Source organism: Copadichromis virginalis, linkage group LG6, assembly GCF_057382275.1.
Source record: "Copadichromis virginalis isolate Kocher_CV1m ecotype Utaka linkage group LG6, C_Virginalis_male_GT1.1, whole genome shotgun sequence".
Lineage (NCBI taxonomy): Eukaryota > Metazoa > Chordata > Actinopteri > Cichliformes > Cichlidae > Copadichromis > Copadichromis virginalis.
In genome coordinates, this window is record NC_140623.1 from 1,625,928 (window position 1) to 1,644,620 (window position 18,693).

Consider the following 18,693-nt stretch of genomic DNA (forward strand, 5'->3'; position numbering starts at 1 on the left):
TTAAACTGTTCCATGTTTCAGATTTTATGCTTTCTCTGTGCTTCATGACCATTCTTGGTTTCTGATATGCTGAACAGCACAAGAAAATTAAGAAATAAGAAGTTATATAATTAATGAAACTGAAAATAAGTGTTGCAGTGGTAAAATGCAGCTGCCTGATCACCAGACCAGTGAAATGCATTTATTTTTATTGCCTTCTCAGCATTTTGACCGTGTTATGTGCAGTTAGTGCAGTAGAACTTTACACAACAGACTGCAAGACAAACAAGAAGTGACAGTGCATGTCTTTAAAGAATAAATAAAAATCCGAGACCAATCAAATTTTAATGCCTGTACTAAACCGACCCCACATATACCACAATAAAGTGAAAGCAGACGATAAAGAGCAACATGATGCTGGACCTCCAAAACATCTGCTGATGTTTATCATATATATATATATATATATATTTGTTAAATGATTGAATGATCATCAAACACTACTGTAAATAATAATTTTATTGCAATTAATTCTCTTCTAACAAATGGTGTCATGGATGGGGGGAGTACATGTTTCAGACTGCCCCACCCAGCCTATAGTGTATTGAAGATTTCATGCACAGTTTCCATTTCATGTTGGGAATATACAGATATTCAAATATTAAGCTTATTTCATACCATAAAGAGGAAGGAAACCAGCACAGACAACTGATTTGTGGTTTCCATACTTTCAAAAAAGTCACAAGTTTTGTTTAAGATTGCGTGAGCTGTGCTATTTATTACTTTAGATAAGTGATTGTTGATGCACAGATCTGATGAACCCTTTAGTCTAACAGTGGCTAACAGTACCTGTCTGTGTCTGGTACTGTACATTTATGTCAGGTAACGACCCTCATTTACTGGATCACCACTATCGATACCCTCTGCAAGTCGTTCCCTTTGAAACGTAATTCTTTGTGGCACACATTCAACAACATGTGGAAACATTCCTCAGAGATTTTGCTCCATATCAACATGACGGCATCACACAGTTAGTGAAGATTTGTTGGCTGCACAGCCCTCGCGTAAATCTCCCGTTCTACCACATCCCAAAGGTGCTGTGTGTAGAGGCCATATGAATACAGTGCACACTGTCATGTTCAAGAAACCCGTTCAAGATGATTTGAGCTTTCTGACATGGTGTGTTATTCTGCTGGTGTCATGGTCTGGGTGAGTGCTGGCGTAATTATCTGTTTTGCTGCCTCCACCTCTGGGTGGAGTCGCCGTGCTCTGGCACGCCTCCTCACCTGTGAGCAATTTTGCTGCCAGCATTTAAGACCACCGCTCACCCCTACTCGCCGCCAAGTGTTCAGCTAACCATAGTTACTGATGGTCACCACAGTCTTAGTCTAAAGAGGTGTTTTTCACAGAAAGCCACTGATGCTATGTTTATCTCTGTAGACTTCCAGCCGACTGCTGCGCTCAATCCCGAACAATACTCACCCTCATCCTGTTGCTGGTTTAATCGTGGCTGTTCAGTTTCTCGCATCTGCAGTTTATTCTACTCACCTGGCTGCTCTCCAGTCGTCGTCACAGCGCCCTACGGATTACCCGCTCTGGAATCTGGCTGCTCATTCGGACCTTTTGACCTCTCCCCTTTCGTCAGCTGTAAGACTGAGATGACTCAACTTTGATTCTCCTCTTCTGGACTTCAGGGCTTTGTCATTAAATCTCCTCTTTTCTTTGCAGTGTTGGGAGACTCCCAGTTGCATTTCCCGATGCCCTTCCCCCTAGCCTTGAACCTAAGTCTACTAAATGAATTAACGTTCCTCATGTTTAACATGTTTGTGCTTAGTTCTAGTCATAGTTTGTCGTTTATGTCATAGATCTAGAACAGCGGTCCCCAACCCCCGGGCCTCGGACCGGTACCGGTCCGTGAGTCGTTTGGTACAGGGCCGCGAGAGTTGAGGCTCAGGTGTGAAATGTATAGTTTTCAGGGTTTTTATTGGTTTTCAGCCTTATTTTGTTATCATTTTTATCATTAACTTGGTTTTCCTGGGTCTTTTCACGTGTGTTATGAATAAATTTTCTTTTTTTCGGTACTGGTACTAGTTCGAAAGGAGCCAGCTGAGGTGGTTCGGGCATCTGACAAGGATGCCCCCTGGGCGCCTCCTGGGTGAGGTGTTCCAGGCATGTCCCACCGGGAGGAGGCCCCGGGGCAGACCCAGGACACGCTGGAGAGATTATATCTCTCGGCTGGCCTGGGAACGCCTTGGTGTTCCCCCGGATAAGCTGGATGAGGTGGCTGGGGAGAGGGAGGTCTGGGCCTCTTTGCTTAGGCTGCTGCCCCCGCGACCCGGCCTCGGATAAAGCGGATGAAGATGGATGGATGGATGGATGGTACTAGTTTTATTTTGTTGTATTTATCCGCGACACCTTAAAGGCCGGTCCGTGAAAATATTGTCGGGCATAAACCGGTCCGTGGCGCAAAAAAGGTTGGAGACCGCTGATCTAGAAAACCTTAATTCATAGGTTATAGTCCTCATTTCTGGTTATCCCTACCAGTTCTTAGTTTATAGTTCATATTCTTGATCTCTTGGCTATAAAGTCTTAAAAGTAAACCATGTTATCTTGTGCTTTCATGTGAGTTTTGCTCTGAGTCAGTCTGTTTGGTGTGGCCTCGGCTGTGACAGCTGGAAGCAGTCATCAGAAAATAGTCATACAGGGATGAACGTGGTCAACAACAATTTTCATGCAACACTGCTCAAATGGCACTAAGTTACCCATAGTGTTATCGGAAAATATCCCCCAAACTACTACACCACCAGCCTGAGCTGCCAATACACATCAGCATGGATCCATGATGCTTTCATGCTGTTTACACCAAATTCTGAACCTTCCACCTGAATGTTACACCAGAATTTGACTCATCAGATCAGACGATGTTTCTCCAATCTTCTGTCCAGTTGTGAGCCATTTAATTTTTAGCCTGTACATGTGTATGAGAACCTTGTTAGTTCAGACTGTAGTTTACTTTGTGTGCATAAAATAAAATGATGGCACATTATCAAGACGCTGAAGAGTTTCACTTCAACATTTCGTCTGTTGTTTCACACTTCAGTGAACACAGTGAGGAAAACAGCCACACCTTTCTAATCATTAATATTCAGGTTTTACCCTTAAAATACCTGAAAATTTCAGCGAGGTGTCACAAATTTGTTGTCATTTGGTGCCAAGTCACGTGTTGTTGGATTTGTGCCTTCATTAGACACATCAAATCTCATTTTAAATGGGGAGAAGTGCTCTTTTTGGTGATCAGTACTTCTGCAGTATATCCGTTCCATGCTGCTCTGATGGTTGACTTCTGAACATTACACAATGAAAAAACATGCAAGGTTAATGGTGCCTGTGTCAGCCCAGGACACTCTTGCAAAAGAATGTTTTAATCTCAGCAGTTTCACTTCCTGTTTATTAAAAAAACATTTAAAAAAAGTTCAGAAATCCTTTGTTTGCCCTGCTCCACTGTGACTTCCCAGACCGTTATTGACATCAAGCGGGGAGGCATTAGAGTTGGGTACTTAAAATATTCAAGAACTTTCCACTTTCCAGAATTTAACAGTGTGTCCATTCTGTTTGAATCTGATTTCAGTTTGTGATGTGCTTTTTGTTGCAGTTGTAAAGGTCTAAATGACTAATCAGACACTTACTCTTCAGCATGATGTGGAGATGGGGAGGAGACAGGAAGTGACATGAAAGGCAAAAAGATAGAAGAGCACTAAGAATTAAAGCAACGCTCCCCAACCTTTTTTTGCACCACGGACCGGTTTATGTCCAACAATATTTTCACGGACCAGCCTTTAAGGTGTCGCGGATAAATACAACAAAATAAAACCGGTACCAGTACCAAAAAAAGAAGATTTATTCATAACACACGGGAAAAGACCCAGGGAAACCGAGGTAATGGTAAAAACAATAAAAAAAAAAATGATAAAAAACAAAAATAACCCTGAAAACCATAAATTTCACACCCAAGCCTCAACTCTCGCGGCCCGGTACTGGTCTGTGGCCCGGGGGTTGGGGACCGCTGATTTAAAGCATATGGAACAAAGGCTGACTGGCTGACAGATGATGGGTAGGAAAAGGTTTAATGACAGAATTCAGTTTGACAGTATGGGAAAATAGGGTTGATGTAAAGTGTTATGTGAAGCGTGTACGGCGAGCAGAGAATGGACTGTGAAAAAATTCCTGGAAGCATGTAATGTTTTTAGTTTCAGTGTAAAATCATCTGGAAACGCAACATTTCCACTTATTTTTTTGTAATTCAACATGTTTTACGTGTGATATAAAATCTCTGTTGGAGGAGTACATTTTATATGGGCAGCTTTTTAAACTAACTACCTTACTAAACACACCGTAAACTGAGAGTCACATCTCTACAAGAATATCCGCATTTTAATTTGGTGATTTAGAAAATGTCTAAATGTTGTCATACTTCACTCTAATCTGTTAATTAATCTGTTTTACACTGCTGGAAACACGAAACACACCAAGAATTCCTGTAAGGAGAGTAAACTTCAATGTTGCAAATAATTAACTGGAATGAAAATGCTTATTGTTTGCACTAAATCACCAGATTTATCTTGTTTTTTTTCACAATAGTGTTGGATTTTACTGATATATTTTGTATGATTTTTAGAGATTTTTATTTGCTAGCATCTCTGGAGTAGGTGGCACTCACAGGGATCATTTTCTGTGGAAGAAGAGTCATATGATCTGTGAAACGCCCCTTTGGCATTGGTCATGTGAACACACAGGGGAAACCCTCATATAACTTAGCCAGTTGAGAACCAGCTTCATGTGACAGTTTATCCCATTCGCCAATGTTAGGGTAAGTGAATCTAGATGACAGAAACATATCCTGGGTACACTGGACCTCCTTTGCAGTATAGAGCTCAGACAGAAACAACTGACTTCCAACAGAGACACTGATCAGAGGACAAGGAGACAGACTGGGGCTGCTTTCCAAAAGTACTTCCCATCTTATCTCCTATTTCTAACTTCTTTGCCTTTAGTTTAAGAAAAAGTGGGCAAAAGTGTTTTTGGACGTTGCTTATTGTTTAGATTTTCATGTGTGTTTCCATTGTATTTGCCTAGTTGTAGGTGCTGATTGTTTTATCATTGTCTTTCTTTGATCTTGTGTGTCTTGAATATTTTGACCCCAGTGTTTCAAGTTTTTCATTATTTTCATGGATTAGTGGTAACTGATGATACTCTCAGTTTTGTCTTTAGGTTTTAAAGTTAAAAGTCCTGTTTTTCGCATGTGTCTTGTGTAGCCTTTGTATCTGTGTTGTGTTCTCATTAAGTGTTTGCATTTGACATTCAGTTTTACTTCCCCTAGCTGTGTTCACTTCCTCTGAGTTGTGTGAATTTATAACTTCAGTTCTATTTATTGCCACATCATATTGTTGCCCACAGATGTTTCCTGTTGTTATCCCTGGGATGTCTTCTGTTGTCTTGGATTTAGTTTTCATCTGCCTTTTGATAAAAGTTTATTCTTATTTGATTCCTAGATGTGCGTGAGTCTGAGTGATTCTGGATTTGGGTCCTTATTCACCATAACCTTGACATCAGCTTTATTAAAGAGGCAAATCAAAAAATGGTGTTGATCTAAAAGTGGCATGATAAAAGACTATTGTATAATCATTCAATAAAATAGTTTAAATCGTTAGGTATAATATGTTATTATACATGAAGCCCAGAAAATAATGTAATGTACATAGTATGGTGACATTTATATGGCTATATGTGCTTAGGCCAGATGTGTGCACTCTGATACTGATACACGTGCTAATATGAAGGTAATTAGGGGTGAATTTGTTCACCTAGTATTCTATTGTCAAATTTCTTTTCAGAGCCAGATATACATTTTCAAAAACATGTCAAAACCACCCTGTGCACATGTCTGGGCACACTGTATCCTCTTTGGGTATATGTAAAATAGTGTACAGATGCTCAGTGACTGATATTTAGGTTCCTCTTATGTGAAAAATACTGACTGTTTGTACAGAAGTTGGCAGTAATGTACAACTGTTTGTGGGACAAGAGGCAGTAGAAGAGTGTTTCTCTCTCTATCTCTCTCACTTTCTACCTCTTGCATTGTTTGTTGATTTAATGGTTAGGAGGAGGCGCTGGTTTCTCGATTAATTTGGCTGAGATGGGCATCTGGCTACCAGCAGTTGTCTCAATGCACTTAATATTATAGGAAAGAACTGAGAGTGAAGTGTTCTAGTGGAGTGATAGTGGTACTATAAAATATATATATTGGAAAGCTGGGTATACAAGTCTGCAGCAGTCCAGGAGTTGGGTTGACTGTCTTTGATTAAGTTCCACAGAATAATTGTTTCCATCAGAGTGCTTGCTAGGCTTAATACAAATTCAGTGCAGCCATACTTGAACTTATTCCTGTTAGTATACAGTGTGTGTGACTATGAGCATGGTTTTCTGGAAAACATTCAATTCTATAGTTAGTAGAGTCATAGATAACTAGGAAAACAATCACAACACATCATCTACTCAACACATGTCCACAAGGGGTCACTGTAGACCACAGATTGGATAAATAGCACACGTCTTACAAGTTGCTAATCAAGCTAGCAACAGTTAAACTAAACTAGACCTTCCCAAAGTGTGGGGCCCGCCCACACTTTAAAACCTGAAGATAGTCAGATTAACAGTAACAGTATTTTGTCTCTATCTGCCATTCTGCAATTCATCTCATGTAAACAATAACGTGGCGCACAGCGTGACGAGAAAAAAGGCACATACACTGTGAAACTCTGTATTCCTCGTCCACATGTAAACGCAAAAAAGGAGTTTTATAAAATCTCCGTTTTCGGTGATTGGCAACGCCGTTTATGGACGAAACAGCTGCGTTTTCAAAAATACCCGTGTAGGTGCGGACGTAGCGTAAAAGAGTTAGTAGTGTATTTCCTTACCACCTGTAATTTATTGCAGTTTACTTGTATTTGCTTAATTGCTTACTAAATGTTTGAGGTGTGAAATAAACCGCAATGGAGCAAAATATGGGTGTGTGTGGTTGGAGGATGCGTTTGTGCGTGTGTGCGTGCACGCGCAAGAAGGGGGGGGGGGGGGGGGCGAATATTTTTCTTGTAAAACAAAGGGGGGCTTAGCAAAAAAAGTTTGGGAACCACTAAACTAAACAATAGAAAAGTCCTTTATTCCTAATAACGCTAGATGTAATCATGGCGGGAGATTATGGCCACTGCTATTAACTTGGTGCTAAATGTTTGGCGACTGTGGCTCAGGGGGTTGGGAAGCATATCTGTAACCGGAAGGTCGCAGGTTCGATCCCCGGGCTCTCTGTCCTGGTCGTTGTGTCCTTGGGCAAGACACTTTACCCTACCGCCTACTGGTGTTGGCCAGAGGGGCCGATGGCGCGATATGGCAGCCTCGCCTCTGTCAATCTGCCCCAGTGCAGCTGTGGCTACAACCGTAGCTGCCTCCACCAGTGTGTGAATGCGAGAATGAATGAATAGTGGCATTGTAAAGCGCTTTGGGTGCCTTGAAAAGCGCTATATAAATCCTATCCATTATTATTTCTATCAACATGGTATAAAAGTACTGAGGCATAATTTTAACATGCACAAACAATTAGAAGCAGTATCCTGCCAGTTAACTGCCAAAAGAAATAACGCTTACAGGTTCATTGATGCACAACTGTGGTTCTCTGCAGCAGCTCCTTTAGTGCTGAGCACATGACTGCTGATGCACTTATTTACTTGCTTGATTCTTGACATTTTTGGATGAATTACAGTAGTCCAGCCTAGAAGTAATAAATGCATTTACTAGTTTTTCAGTGTCACTCTGAGACGGGATGTTTCTAATTTTAGAAATATTGGGCAATAGAAGATAGCAGTCATACAATAGGTTTAATACGTGCATTGAAACTTAACCTGGTCAAAAACGGTTTTGTCATCACTACCCGAGTCACCTGTTCTTTTTATCCAGGAGACATTGTGTGTTAAAGATTTGCTCTCAGCCCTCTCAAAAGAGAGCTTCACACTCACTTTGCAAAGAAAACCTACATTAAAACTTAATGTACATGAGAGAAAATCTATTTATGATCCTGGTAATAAACACCCCCGGAACCGTACGATTTTAAAACTGATTAAAAATATTCCATATTTGTATTTTAAGAAGCTATTCTGCATGTAAACCACTGTATAACAACCACTTCTTCATTTCAGTGTGGGAGTTTAGAGGCTCTCATCTGTTTATGCATGTTGACCATGTCCAGTTGAAGGAAGACAGTCTAATATTTCTTTTATATTTTCTAACCACAGAAGACCCTGTTATCAAAGACTACATCCTCAACAACTGATGGAGACTAACTGGAAAACAGTATGTGTCATGTTGATGTGATTTAAGAAGCGAGAGAAGAAGCGATGAGTTTAAGTGCAGCAGCGAGTGGATTGGTCCTCTTCCTTCTCTCTCTAACAGGTTTATGTGTACCTGGTTTTCACACATTCAGTATCTGCAGGAGTTACTTTTTAATGTAAAATTACAATACATAAGGGATTTATTTTTGTAGACCCAGTACACTCTTAGAAGGGATGTGTTAAAATTGACACATCATGTGTTAAATTTTAACACATGTGCTGCATCAGATTAGGGACAACACATGATGTGTCAGTTTTAACACAATTAATGTGTCTGCTCCTTTAACACATCTTCTGTGTTAAAAAATGTAAACACAAAGATGTGTTATTTTGACACAAAGATGTGTTAAAATGTGTACATTTCAATTTTTTTTTAAAAAGGAGAAAAAAGATGGGTATATATTATACACTTATTGAATTCCATTTTTTATTTGGCATATTATAAATCATTACAAACTGAATGAACAACAACTGTCAGAATCTTTTCAATTAAAATGTTTTAAATTCAATTTTAGCCAAAGCTATATCACAATTTTTACTTTACAAAATCAAACAAAATTCATATCTGACTAGCTTTCTATCTCTCTAGATCATTAAAATGTCAAAAAAAATTGAAAAAAGGGCAATCATATATATGATTGCCCTTTTTTCAATTTTTCAATTTTTTCAATATATATATATAATGTTCTGATATAATCCAGACAATACATGAATTAAAATTTTTAAAGGTAACAATTGTCATCTTCAACAAATTGTCAACATTTAACAAATGTGCAGTTGCATGCAAACAGAAAAACATACATTTTGGCGAATATAGCATCCAGGTTATACAATTTTGTACCTTGGGTTTAAATACAAAAATCAAAAATTTCAGCCAATCAGTTCATATTGTCTGACCTTTCCACTGCATAGGCATAAAAATGGTCAGTCCTGATAAGCAGTGTATTTGACAAAGATGCCAAATGAGGTTTCTCACCTCTGTGAACAGAGACTCTCTACATTTTGGACAGGTGAACATTTTACTTGCATCCTTTAATCTGTGCAATCAGCTCCAGTACTTTGGTTTTCCTTTGGGTGGACAGCGGCAGGTCATAGACAAACTCAAAGAAGGTGAAGACGGAGCCAAGTGGTGCTGGATAGGACAAGTTACATACCCAGTACAGTTTGAAAAGCTTATCCACAGCACACGTCAGGCCATCATTCAGAGAAATGGTTACTCTGTCATTCTTAGCAACAATGATGTACTGCCTGGTTGCCCTCTTTAGATCACCGATGCATATCAGCTGGGGTTGGTGTGTTGTGGATGATGCTTCAGGATCACTGCAAAGCGATGCAATACTTGTTCCAGGCTTGGAGATGGGGGAAGATAAAGATAGTATTCAGTGAGGTGTAGACAAATGCTTTCCTCAGGTAAATACTAGGGGTGCAACGATATTCGTATCGATATTGAACCGTTCGATACAGTGCTTTCGGTTCGGTACGCATATGTATCGAACAATACAACATTTGTAATTTATTTTATCAATTTTCCTTCTGACGATGCTGTCTGTGTTGAGCGCTCAGTGAATCTGTGTTCGACTACTCCGCCTAGGCTGCACTGTCGAGCGCAGATCCACTGAGCGCTCAACACAGACAGCATAGTCAGAAGGAAGAGCGCAGGGCAAGCTAGTGAGACAGAAGTTAAGCTCTCCTTGCAACATGGACCTCCCCCACTCTCATTCAGATCTGGCGTTTGGAATTATTTTGGTTTTCATGTGACGTATGACCCTGAAGGTAAGCGAGTCATGGACTAAAGTAAAACAGTATGTTGGATGTGCCATGCAATGCTCAATTACATTGGTGTGAACTAGTGTGTTAGCGCAGTTAGCTCGTTAATGTGTTGGCCGTCTAGCCCCATGCACGGCGCGATAGGCGGTAGCTCGTTAACGGAGATTTGCCGTGTTGTGGCGTTAAGGTCATTTCAACGAGATTAACCTGAAAGCACTAGTGGGAACACAACGAATATGACTGCACATTTACGCCGACATCATCCTAGTGCAAAGACAAGTGGAAGCAGACAAAAAAAAGCAAGCATGCTACTAACTTTAGCCGAGTCATTTAGACAGCTGTTAGCACATGATTCTCCTTATGCTGCTGAGAATATAGCCCAGAAGAAGCGGATAGTATAGCTTTTATTTTGGAAAGAGCCATTTCTCTGTAATAAACTCTCTTTTCCAAAGATGAGTGATTCCTCAATCAGATACAGGGCTTGCAATATCGCTAGCCCGACGTCCCGGAGCTAGCGATTTTTTCAGTCGGGCTACCAAAATCTATCTCTTCCCTGCCCGTCGGGCTATTGTAGGAAAAATATATGTCAATGCTTTTGCATTCTTTCGGAAATGTAGCTGGGTAATTATGTCATTGGCATCGGTGAGCCACTGTCAATATGTGACATATTGAAGTCGCGTTTGAATTTGCGCTTGTTTTTTTGCTTTCACTTTGCAATCGTGCGAACTGTGTATAGAGAGTGACAGTACTGATCTGTGAGTGATGATAATTTGTGCACCAATTCCTCTGACATCGTCTTATTAATCGTTAGCTTACTATGCAAACATGACAAGTGAAATCTCCCGCAGCAAGCTTAAACATGTGAGAGGTTGATCGCGCAGAGAATCGCTGAGTTTTTGTGAGTGAGTGTGTAAAAGCATTTCAGTTCTGCTGAGCCAAATAAGACAGGTCAGGGTGAAGAAGTGACAGCCAAAGAAAAGCTTACCACAAAACGGAGAAGTTATGGCTCCTGAGGAAGAAAGGACAGAGGTATATGGGTAACAACTGAGCAATTTTAACTGAGAAAAAAAGCTCTAATAAATAATTAGATAAAGGTTAAACGATACACAGTAAGTGGGAACAAGTGCAATTTACAGTATGTAGTGGAATTTACATTATTAAAATGCTAAATTTACTTACAAATCCTTCCCCCTGTCCTGCCACTTAAGGGTGGAAAAGTGGTGAGGATGCTTTTTGCTACAGTTAGCTTCTCTGCACTAAGAGGGTAACTGGAAAACAAAGGTAAACTTTTTTACTTCTGTGCACTTCAACATTTTTAAAGGAAAACATTCATTGCAAAATTTTAACAAAGTACAGTAAAGTGCGATACTTACTAACCACACCTCTCCACCAAATCCCCAATGCAAGTCTTCACAAGGAGCCTCCTCGATGGCACCGACAGGTTTCATACTCCTTAAGAATCTGTGGGGCTTTCCTGAGTGACTTCAGGGGTTGACTTTGTTCTTCTGTGGTAATGGTAGACTGTGTAAAGGCAACACCAGACACTTTACCTCTCTGCAATAATCTTCAAAGTCATGACAGCAAATTTCCACAGAGCATAAAAGCACGAGTTTACTCAAAAAGCTGCAGCAGAAGAAGGCGGTTTCTTAACTACGTGATTATAACGCAATGACTAAAAGAAATTCTGAATAATAAATAAATTGATTTTATCTTCTAGTTGCTACTTGGTGAATAAATCTGATCCTGACTAATAGTGATGTCTGATGTCTGTGGCACTGCTGACAATAAGAATTTTTTTTTTTTTACAAATTTCTTTCTCATCTATAAAAGTGGTTACAAGGACTTTGACAGATTCTAAGTTGTCATATGTGTGCTGAAAAAATGAAACACATGGCTAAATAAGTAAGATAATTTGCATAGTCAAGTTGCTGTTGTTTGGTTTTTTAAATAACACTGACTATTACTTCCTCAGAAGTTCTGCATAAAAAAGAAACTATATCAGAGCATGTTTCCAGCAATAAGCCTTAAAAAAGAATGTGCACATACTTTAGTTAATCATACTAGATGCAAAAACTGCTTTAACTGCTTGAAAAAATAATTATCTCCTCAATATGAGGTATATTTCATGTTAAAGTTACTCAGTCTTTATTCCTATTCTCTGCTAGTAAACGAATGGTCGCGGTGATAACTACATTTGCTATATTCAGAGCTAACGACAATATTGTCATTTTACTCAACACTTCTACGGTTAGGTGCTGACTCTGGCGTTGCTCATAGACAACATAATGCCTGTCGGAGCCGCTAGCCAACTACCACACTGGTTCTAAGAGCAATTTCTGAATACTCTAATACATAAATAAAGTAAATAGATAAATACATGAATAAAGTAATACATAAAAATACTACCAAAACACATTAACTCTAATGGAGTATGGCACGAAATCCAAGAACTAATAATAAAATTAAGAGTAGGATATGTTAGCAAGACTGTTACATTAAGGTTAGCTAGGTATAGTTAAGCAGTAATTAACTTAAACTCTAAACTCCTATATTTTATATAAATTCACATTCTTCCAGAAACCCGGCATATTTTCAGTACATTAAGATAAACTGGTAAATGATACTTACTGTAAGGTCTGACAACATACTAGGCGACGTAACCTCCATCTTTGTCTCCTTTGTCTCATTGGCGCGAAAGATAGCGCCCCCTTCCCGCCGCCGGTATGTCATGTTGCTGGGCAGAATTTGTTTCAATTTTAAGCATGTGTGTTCTTACTCATTTCATTTTCTACTTTTGCTTCAATTGTATTCACATGTTACGGTCAAAATTAAGCCTGTTCTTTGTGGATACTTATGCTTATAGTATAGCCATGGCCATTAATTGGTATGCTATACATATTGAGAAATAAAAAATTAATCCTCTTTCAGAATTTTAGTACACCATACACCTTGGTCCACATTACATTATAAAATGTTTTATTTGTTGAAAGTAATGAGGAAAGGATTAAGGAAAACAAACAATAACTAAACATTTTATTTATTCAGTTAATATAGTTATAATACATTGTTAATCTACAATTTATTTCACTAAACACAGGGCTAGCATCAAATTACTGAGCTGCTAATTTTAGGTCCTGTTGTTAGATTCTGAAAATAACACACAAAATGTGTTAAACTGTGCAACACATCAAGTGTGTTAAGCGTTTTACACATTTTTTCAATGTTTACACATTTTCTTACACATGTTATGTTAAAATTTACACAAAATGTGTTAATAGTGTAACAACACATTTTTTGTGTCATTTTTTAACACATCCTTTCTAAGAGTGTACATCTCTCTCTATATCTCTATATACATCTATATATCTACATCTATCGGTAGATATAAATAGGTTGTACCTAACTGGACAATTTCTATAATAATTTAATATGTGGAAAGCTGATCTTTAACTATTAATGTTCTGAAGACAGACATTTCAGACATTTGGCTGAGAACAACAGTTGTTAAATATTTTGTAAAACAGAAATGAAGCACAACTTCATTTTTTCTATTGTGATGAAGTGCGCTTGGTCCGAATGTCAGAATCCGAATTTCTCTCTGCATGTAGTTCAACTACAAGTAAAACTGTTTACTGTTGCTGTAATGAGTCTGACTGTGTTCTGTGTTACAGTGGTACAGAGTCAAAATGATTATGCAGTGACTTACACTTCTACTCAGATCTGTGCCTTTAAAGGATCAACAGTGGACATAGGCTGCTCCTTTAAACACCCTTCAAGAGTAAATGTGTTAAAAAGAGTTTGGTTCACTAAAGGGAACAATTATAATCCTGAAGATCTGAAAACAGACCCAGCGTATGCAGGTCGAGTGTCGTACAGTTCTCACTGGAAGAGCTACACTCTGACAATCAGAGACCTGAGAGAGAGCGACTCAGCTGTGTACAAGTTCAGGTTTGAAACAGACCAGAAAAATTTTACTGTTTTACCTGGAGTCACTCTGACTGTCACAGGTAACATTTTTAATTACACATCAGTCAGAAATTGTTATGAACATGACTGTGTGTGTTTGGATATGGATAATAGATGTCTAAGTTTCTGCTCTGATTTTATTTCTTCACATATTCAGCTCTTCAGGTACACGTGGACACATCATCATATTCCAACTGGGCAACACTGACTTGTCAGAGTAGTTGTCGACTAAATTATCGTCCCTCCTACATCTGGTACAAAAATGGACACAAGATTTCTAGTAGAAACCAGTATCGGTATTCAGCCAATCTGAATCCTTCAGATAGCTACTCCTGTGCTGTAAGAGGTCATGAAGATTTCTCCTCTCCTTCAGTGTGTGAGTTTATTTCAGTTACATAAAACCATCTCATAGAGTCATTACATACATCTGAATAAAAACAGTCAAACTCACAGTAACTACTTTCTAAATCTGACTTCAATATCATTTTATGTTTCAGGTGTCCAAGATGATTCATGCAACAGAGTGAATTACAGCAACAGAAGAATCTGTGCAGTCAAAGGATTATCAGTGGACATTTCTTGTACTTACAACAGTTATGAAAGTCCAATCCAATCAAAGTCCTGGTTCCGTTCTGGTCGTGGATCTGAGGACCTCACAGAAGACTCCCAGTATGAAGGTCGTGTTGAGGTGACTGAAACAGAGAGAGGACGCTCCACTCTGAGAATCAGAGACCTGACAGAGAGTGATTCAGCCGAGTATCACTTCAAATTCAAAACACAAAGCTTTGAATGGAAGAGTAGTTTACCTGGAACAACTCTGACTGTCACAGGTACTGATCAACACACACTGATGGATATTTAATCAGCTCAGTTGCTCTGTTGTGTTAATGGCTGTATTTATTGTTTTGAGTATTTAATGTCTTGTGTCTGCTGTGTTGTCATATTCAGATCTGCAGGTGAAGGTGAGCAGAATAATATCAGTCCATGAGTCTCAGACTGAGGCAGAGCTGAAGTGTGAAAGCAGCTGCAGTCCAGCTGGTCGTCTTTCTTTTGTCTGGTTCAAAAACAATCAGTTTATGGTTGAACAAAGTTCTTATCAAGATCTGTTCAATCCTGGAGACATCATCTCCTGTGCTTTCAAAGGACATGAAGATTATCGCTCAGATCATGTGTGTAAGTTTACTTCACTGTGTTATGTGGTCATCATGAACAATTTTGTGTTTTCAGATCTTCAGCTTTCTTTTTTCACCAAAATGTTGTTTAAGATGTGCAGTGGAATTCAAAATACTATAATGTATTTTAAATTCTTTGAGTGTTTTACTGTACAACCAGTTTAAAGGTGAGTGGAGCCAGGTTCATGAATCTGAGTCAGATACTGAGGTAAAGTCCAAAATAACAGTCTTTGTGCTGAAGAGTGGTTTGATCCTGATCAGAGAACATGAAAGATCAGTTCCTATCATCACCTGTAGACTGCCGTGTGGCGACGGAAGCAAATAATTTAATGAAAGACAGCAGTACCCTGAACAACATGTGTAAGATTTAACAAGAATATCTACTTAAAGACTTACCTTAGAGATGTAATAAGCAGAGATGTGTGAATTGTGAAGAACAGGTGTACATCAGCTGTTTCTGACTGTCTACAAAGGTCTGTCCATGAAAAGAAGCATGAACTTAATATAATGAGGATAACAGATCTGAGCAGTAATTAAAAGCTTGTCAGTCCCCACAACTGAGGGTGTGACGGACTGAAAAGATACTGAGGGAAATGTGTTGACAACAGCTTTAGATAAGAAATAGAAATAATTTGAACAGTAAGGATAAAAGTCTATGTCAGGTTGGCCACCATAGGCGAAACGCGGGACTCAGATGGTTTCCGTTTTTCATTCAATGATACAGCTCATCACTCTTATAAATATCGGCTCTTGACAAGATCATTAAAGGCAGGTGTGTGAAGCCAAGAAGCAGGAACTCTCCTTAAAGTCTGACACTGCACAAAGAATCAACTCCAGGAGTGGAGGGATAAGTAGACATCACAGGTCAGACCAGTGAGGACACAGGGAGCATGATGCTATCTAAAGTGTGCGTGTTAGTCCCCATAGGGAAATAGTTCCTCTGCATTTAACCCATTCACCCAGTGAAGCAGTGGGCAGCCACCAGTGCAGCGCCCGGGGAGCAGTGTGTAGGGACGGTACCTTGCTCAGGGGTACCTCAGGGTAGCCGTTCAGTGGAGTCGAACCCCCAACCTTCCGATCATGAGGCCACCACTCTACCTACTGAGCTACCCCTGCCCCCTATGAAAAATAGACAGTATATTATGATCAAATGTGATCTCTTATTAATCATCTAATCTTAATATTCTCTGTTCTAGATGCTCCAATGCTTCCCTCTGTGTCAGTGAGTCCCTCTGGTGAAATAGTGGAGGGCGGTTCAGTCACCTATAGCAGTGTTGCTAACCCAACAGCTAATTACACCTGGTACAAGGAGGATGAAGACTCAGAAAAAGCATCAGGACACAACTTCACCATCACTGACTTCAGACCTGAACACAGTGGGAGTTTTGTTACTGTGAACTGAGTGTGCAAAGCAGTAATCAAAGCAAAGGGTGGCAATTTTGAGGAATCTATAACATGAACATGTTTTGAGTTATTTCACACTTTTCGTTTACTACATAATTCCATATGTGTTCGTTCATAGTTTTGATTCTTTCAGTGAGAATCTACAATTAAATAGTCATGAAAAGAAAGAAAAAACATTAAATGAGAAGGTGTCTCCAAACTTTTGACTGGTAGTGTATATTCTAACCAGTGCAAAGAAAATATAAAAATGTTTAACTTTCTGCAGTTGTGTTAAGAGAGTAAACTTAGTGACAGCAGTTACTGATGATACCCAATGACAAATAGCATGACCCTATAAATCTAATCTCTCGACTAAGACATATCTCCTTTGTGCTTTTCTCAATTTATAGGAAAATCTGTAATAATATTGAATATCATCAGATTGACTCTGGTGGTCCTGATGCTGATTGCTCTCTTCGTGTTGGGTCTGTGGATGAGGTAACACATTTCTTTTTAAAAAGAAAGAAAAACAGTAACAACAGTGTCATAATTGCTCTTTTATGTCCATCTTAAAACCTTCAGTTTTAAAGTCATGAATTCTTTTTAGTTTAATACCGTTTTCTTTTTGTTGGATTAAATCCAGAAAGAAGACACATGTGGCCTTAGAAACTGGACCAAATGAATCTGTAAATGTCATCAAAGTAAGAGGTTCTACTGATACAACATGTGTTATGATAGATGTATGATAGTTTCTATTGCACTAGAATAGAAAAATAAGTGATCCAAAAATAAATGTAAATAAAATTAGGTAGGATAATGTGAAGTTCTTTAAGTATTACTAAAGTATTTAGTTTTGAATGTTATCAAAAACATACAGAAAGCTCTCTCGCTCTCTCTCCATCAGGTAAACACTCGTGCTGATTATGAGAACGTCTCAGCCTCACAGGGCGTCACTGCAGACGACACTGAAGAGCAGGAAGAGCTGCAGTGAAGTCCAGTCATGTTAGAGACTTGCGTATAAAAGAAACAGACTGAAACTCATGTTGTTTAGATGGTGTTTAATCAGACGTTAGAATGATGACAGAAAGAGAAAAGTTAAGGAGCACGGTCTCTGCCTCTGTGGAGGATGTTTTCATGGACTGTGCTGTTTGGCTGAGGATCAAATGCAGTATTCATAGATGAGGCTAAACTTAAACATCAGCTTTATTTCTGAAACTTCCTGAAAACTTTTTAATTTAAATTTTTTGATTTAGTGAAATTATTTAATATCCTGAACTAGTTTTGGTGTGAAGCACTGTAACTCAGCAGTTTCCACACTGCTTGGTGGTAAAATATGAACACGTGTTGATTCCTGCTTTATTTTTTCATTCAGATAAATACTGCTGACGTATACTGCTGGTGTTTTCATTCCTGAGAATAATTATGTAAAGGGATGAGCTGACTGAGAAATTGTTTGTGGTCTGTCTTTGGTATTAATGTAAATACATTTTATTATTTGTCAAGTAGCCAAGACAAATGTTTCCATCCTGCATGAGCCTTGTTTAGGAAGAGCTAAAGGAACAACAGCTAAAGGACACACAGACCTCCTCCTTCCCCAAGAGCACCTGGCTGCAGCCACTGTGGAGCTCCACAGCAAGCGGAAACACGTGACCTTGACCAAACCCTTCTCCTCTTCCCAGCCACCTCCTTCAGTGTATCCATCTGTCGTTCTGTCCTTACAGTGGGAAATGGCCAAAACACCTGACCCATGAGGCATCCTTGTCAGATGCCTAAAGTACCTAAACTGCCTCCTTTCAAGGTGGAGGAGCAGCGGCTCTACTCGGAGCCTCTCTCGGAGGAATAAATTCATCACTGTATCTCTAAAGGAGAGGCCAGCCACCCGTCAATGAGTACTCTGCTGTTAAATTTAACAGATGCAGCACAGCCCTCAGTTCAGGAGCATCTCACATAGAAATATTACAAATTCTTTTTGACATTTTCTGATTTTC

At 39.2% G+C, this 18,693-nt stretch overlaps 2 protein-coding genes and 1 long non-coding RNA gene across 3 annotated transcripts in view; 2 read left to right on the forward strand and 1 right to left on the reverse strand.

The window, feature by feature from the left end:
- Positions 1-4,448: 4,448 nt before the first annotated feature.
- The window catches only part of LOC146706885 (sialoadhesin-like), a 44,419-nt gene continuing 30,174 nt past the window's right edge, over positions 4,449-18,693 (forward strand). Inside the window, exons 1-2 of the mRNA XM_085460710.1 lie at positions 4,449-4,986; positions 8,322-8,478. Coding sequence (XP_085316836.1) covers positions 8,424-8,478 — 55 coding nt within the window. The 5' untranslated portion in view covers positions 4,449-4,986; positions 8,322-8,423. The remainder of the gene's footprint in view (positions 4,987-8,321; positions 8,479-18,693) is intronic.
- Positions 9,064-13,063, reverse strand: LOC146706886 (uncharacterized). Its single transcript, XR_014920715.1, has 5 exons — positions 12,813-13,063; positions 11,558-11,705; positions 11,364-11,452; positions 11,170-11,193; positions 9,064-9,766 (listed from the first exon to the last, which is right to left on the reverse strand). It is a non-coding gene; the product is annotated as an uncharacterized LOC146706886 (long non-coding RNA).
- On the forward strand, positions 13,422-18,208 carry LOC146706887 (uncharacterized). The gene is made up of 8 exons (XM_085458187.1): positions 13,422-14,191; positions 14,308-14,526; positions 14,648-14,980; positions 15,099-15,323; positions 16,519-16,698; positions 17,116-17,203; positions 17,349-17,406; positions 17,610-18,208. The coding sequence occupies exons 1-8, from the start codon at positions 13,711-13,713 to the stop codon at positions 17,694-17,696; spliced, it is 1,671 nt and encodes a 556-aa protein (XP_085314313.1). The 5' UTR covers positions 13,422-13,710; the 3' UTR covers positions 17,697-18,208.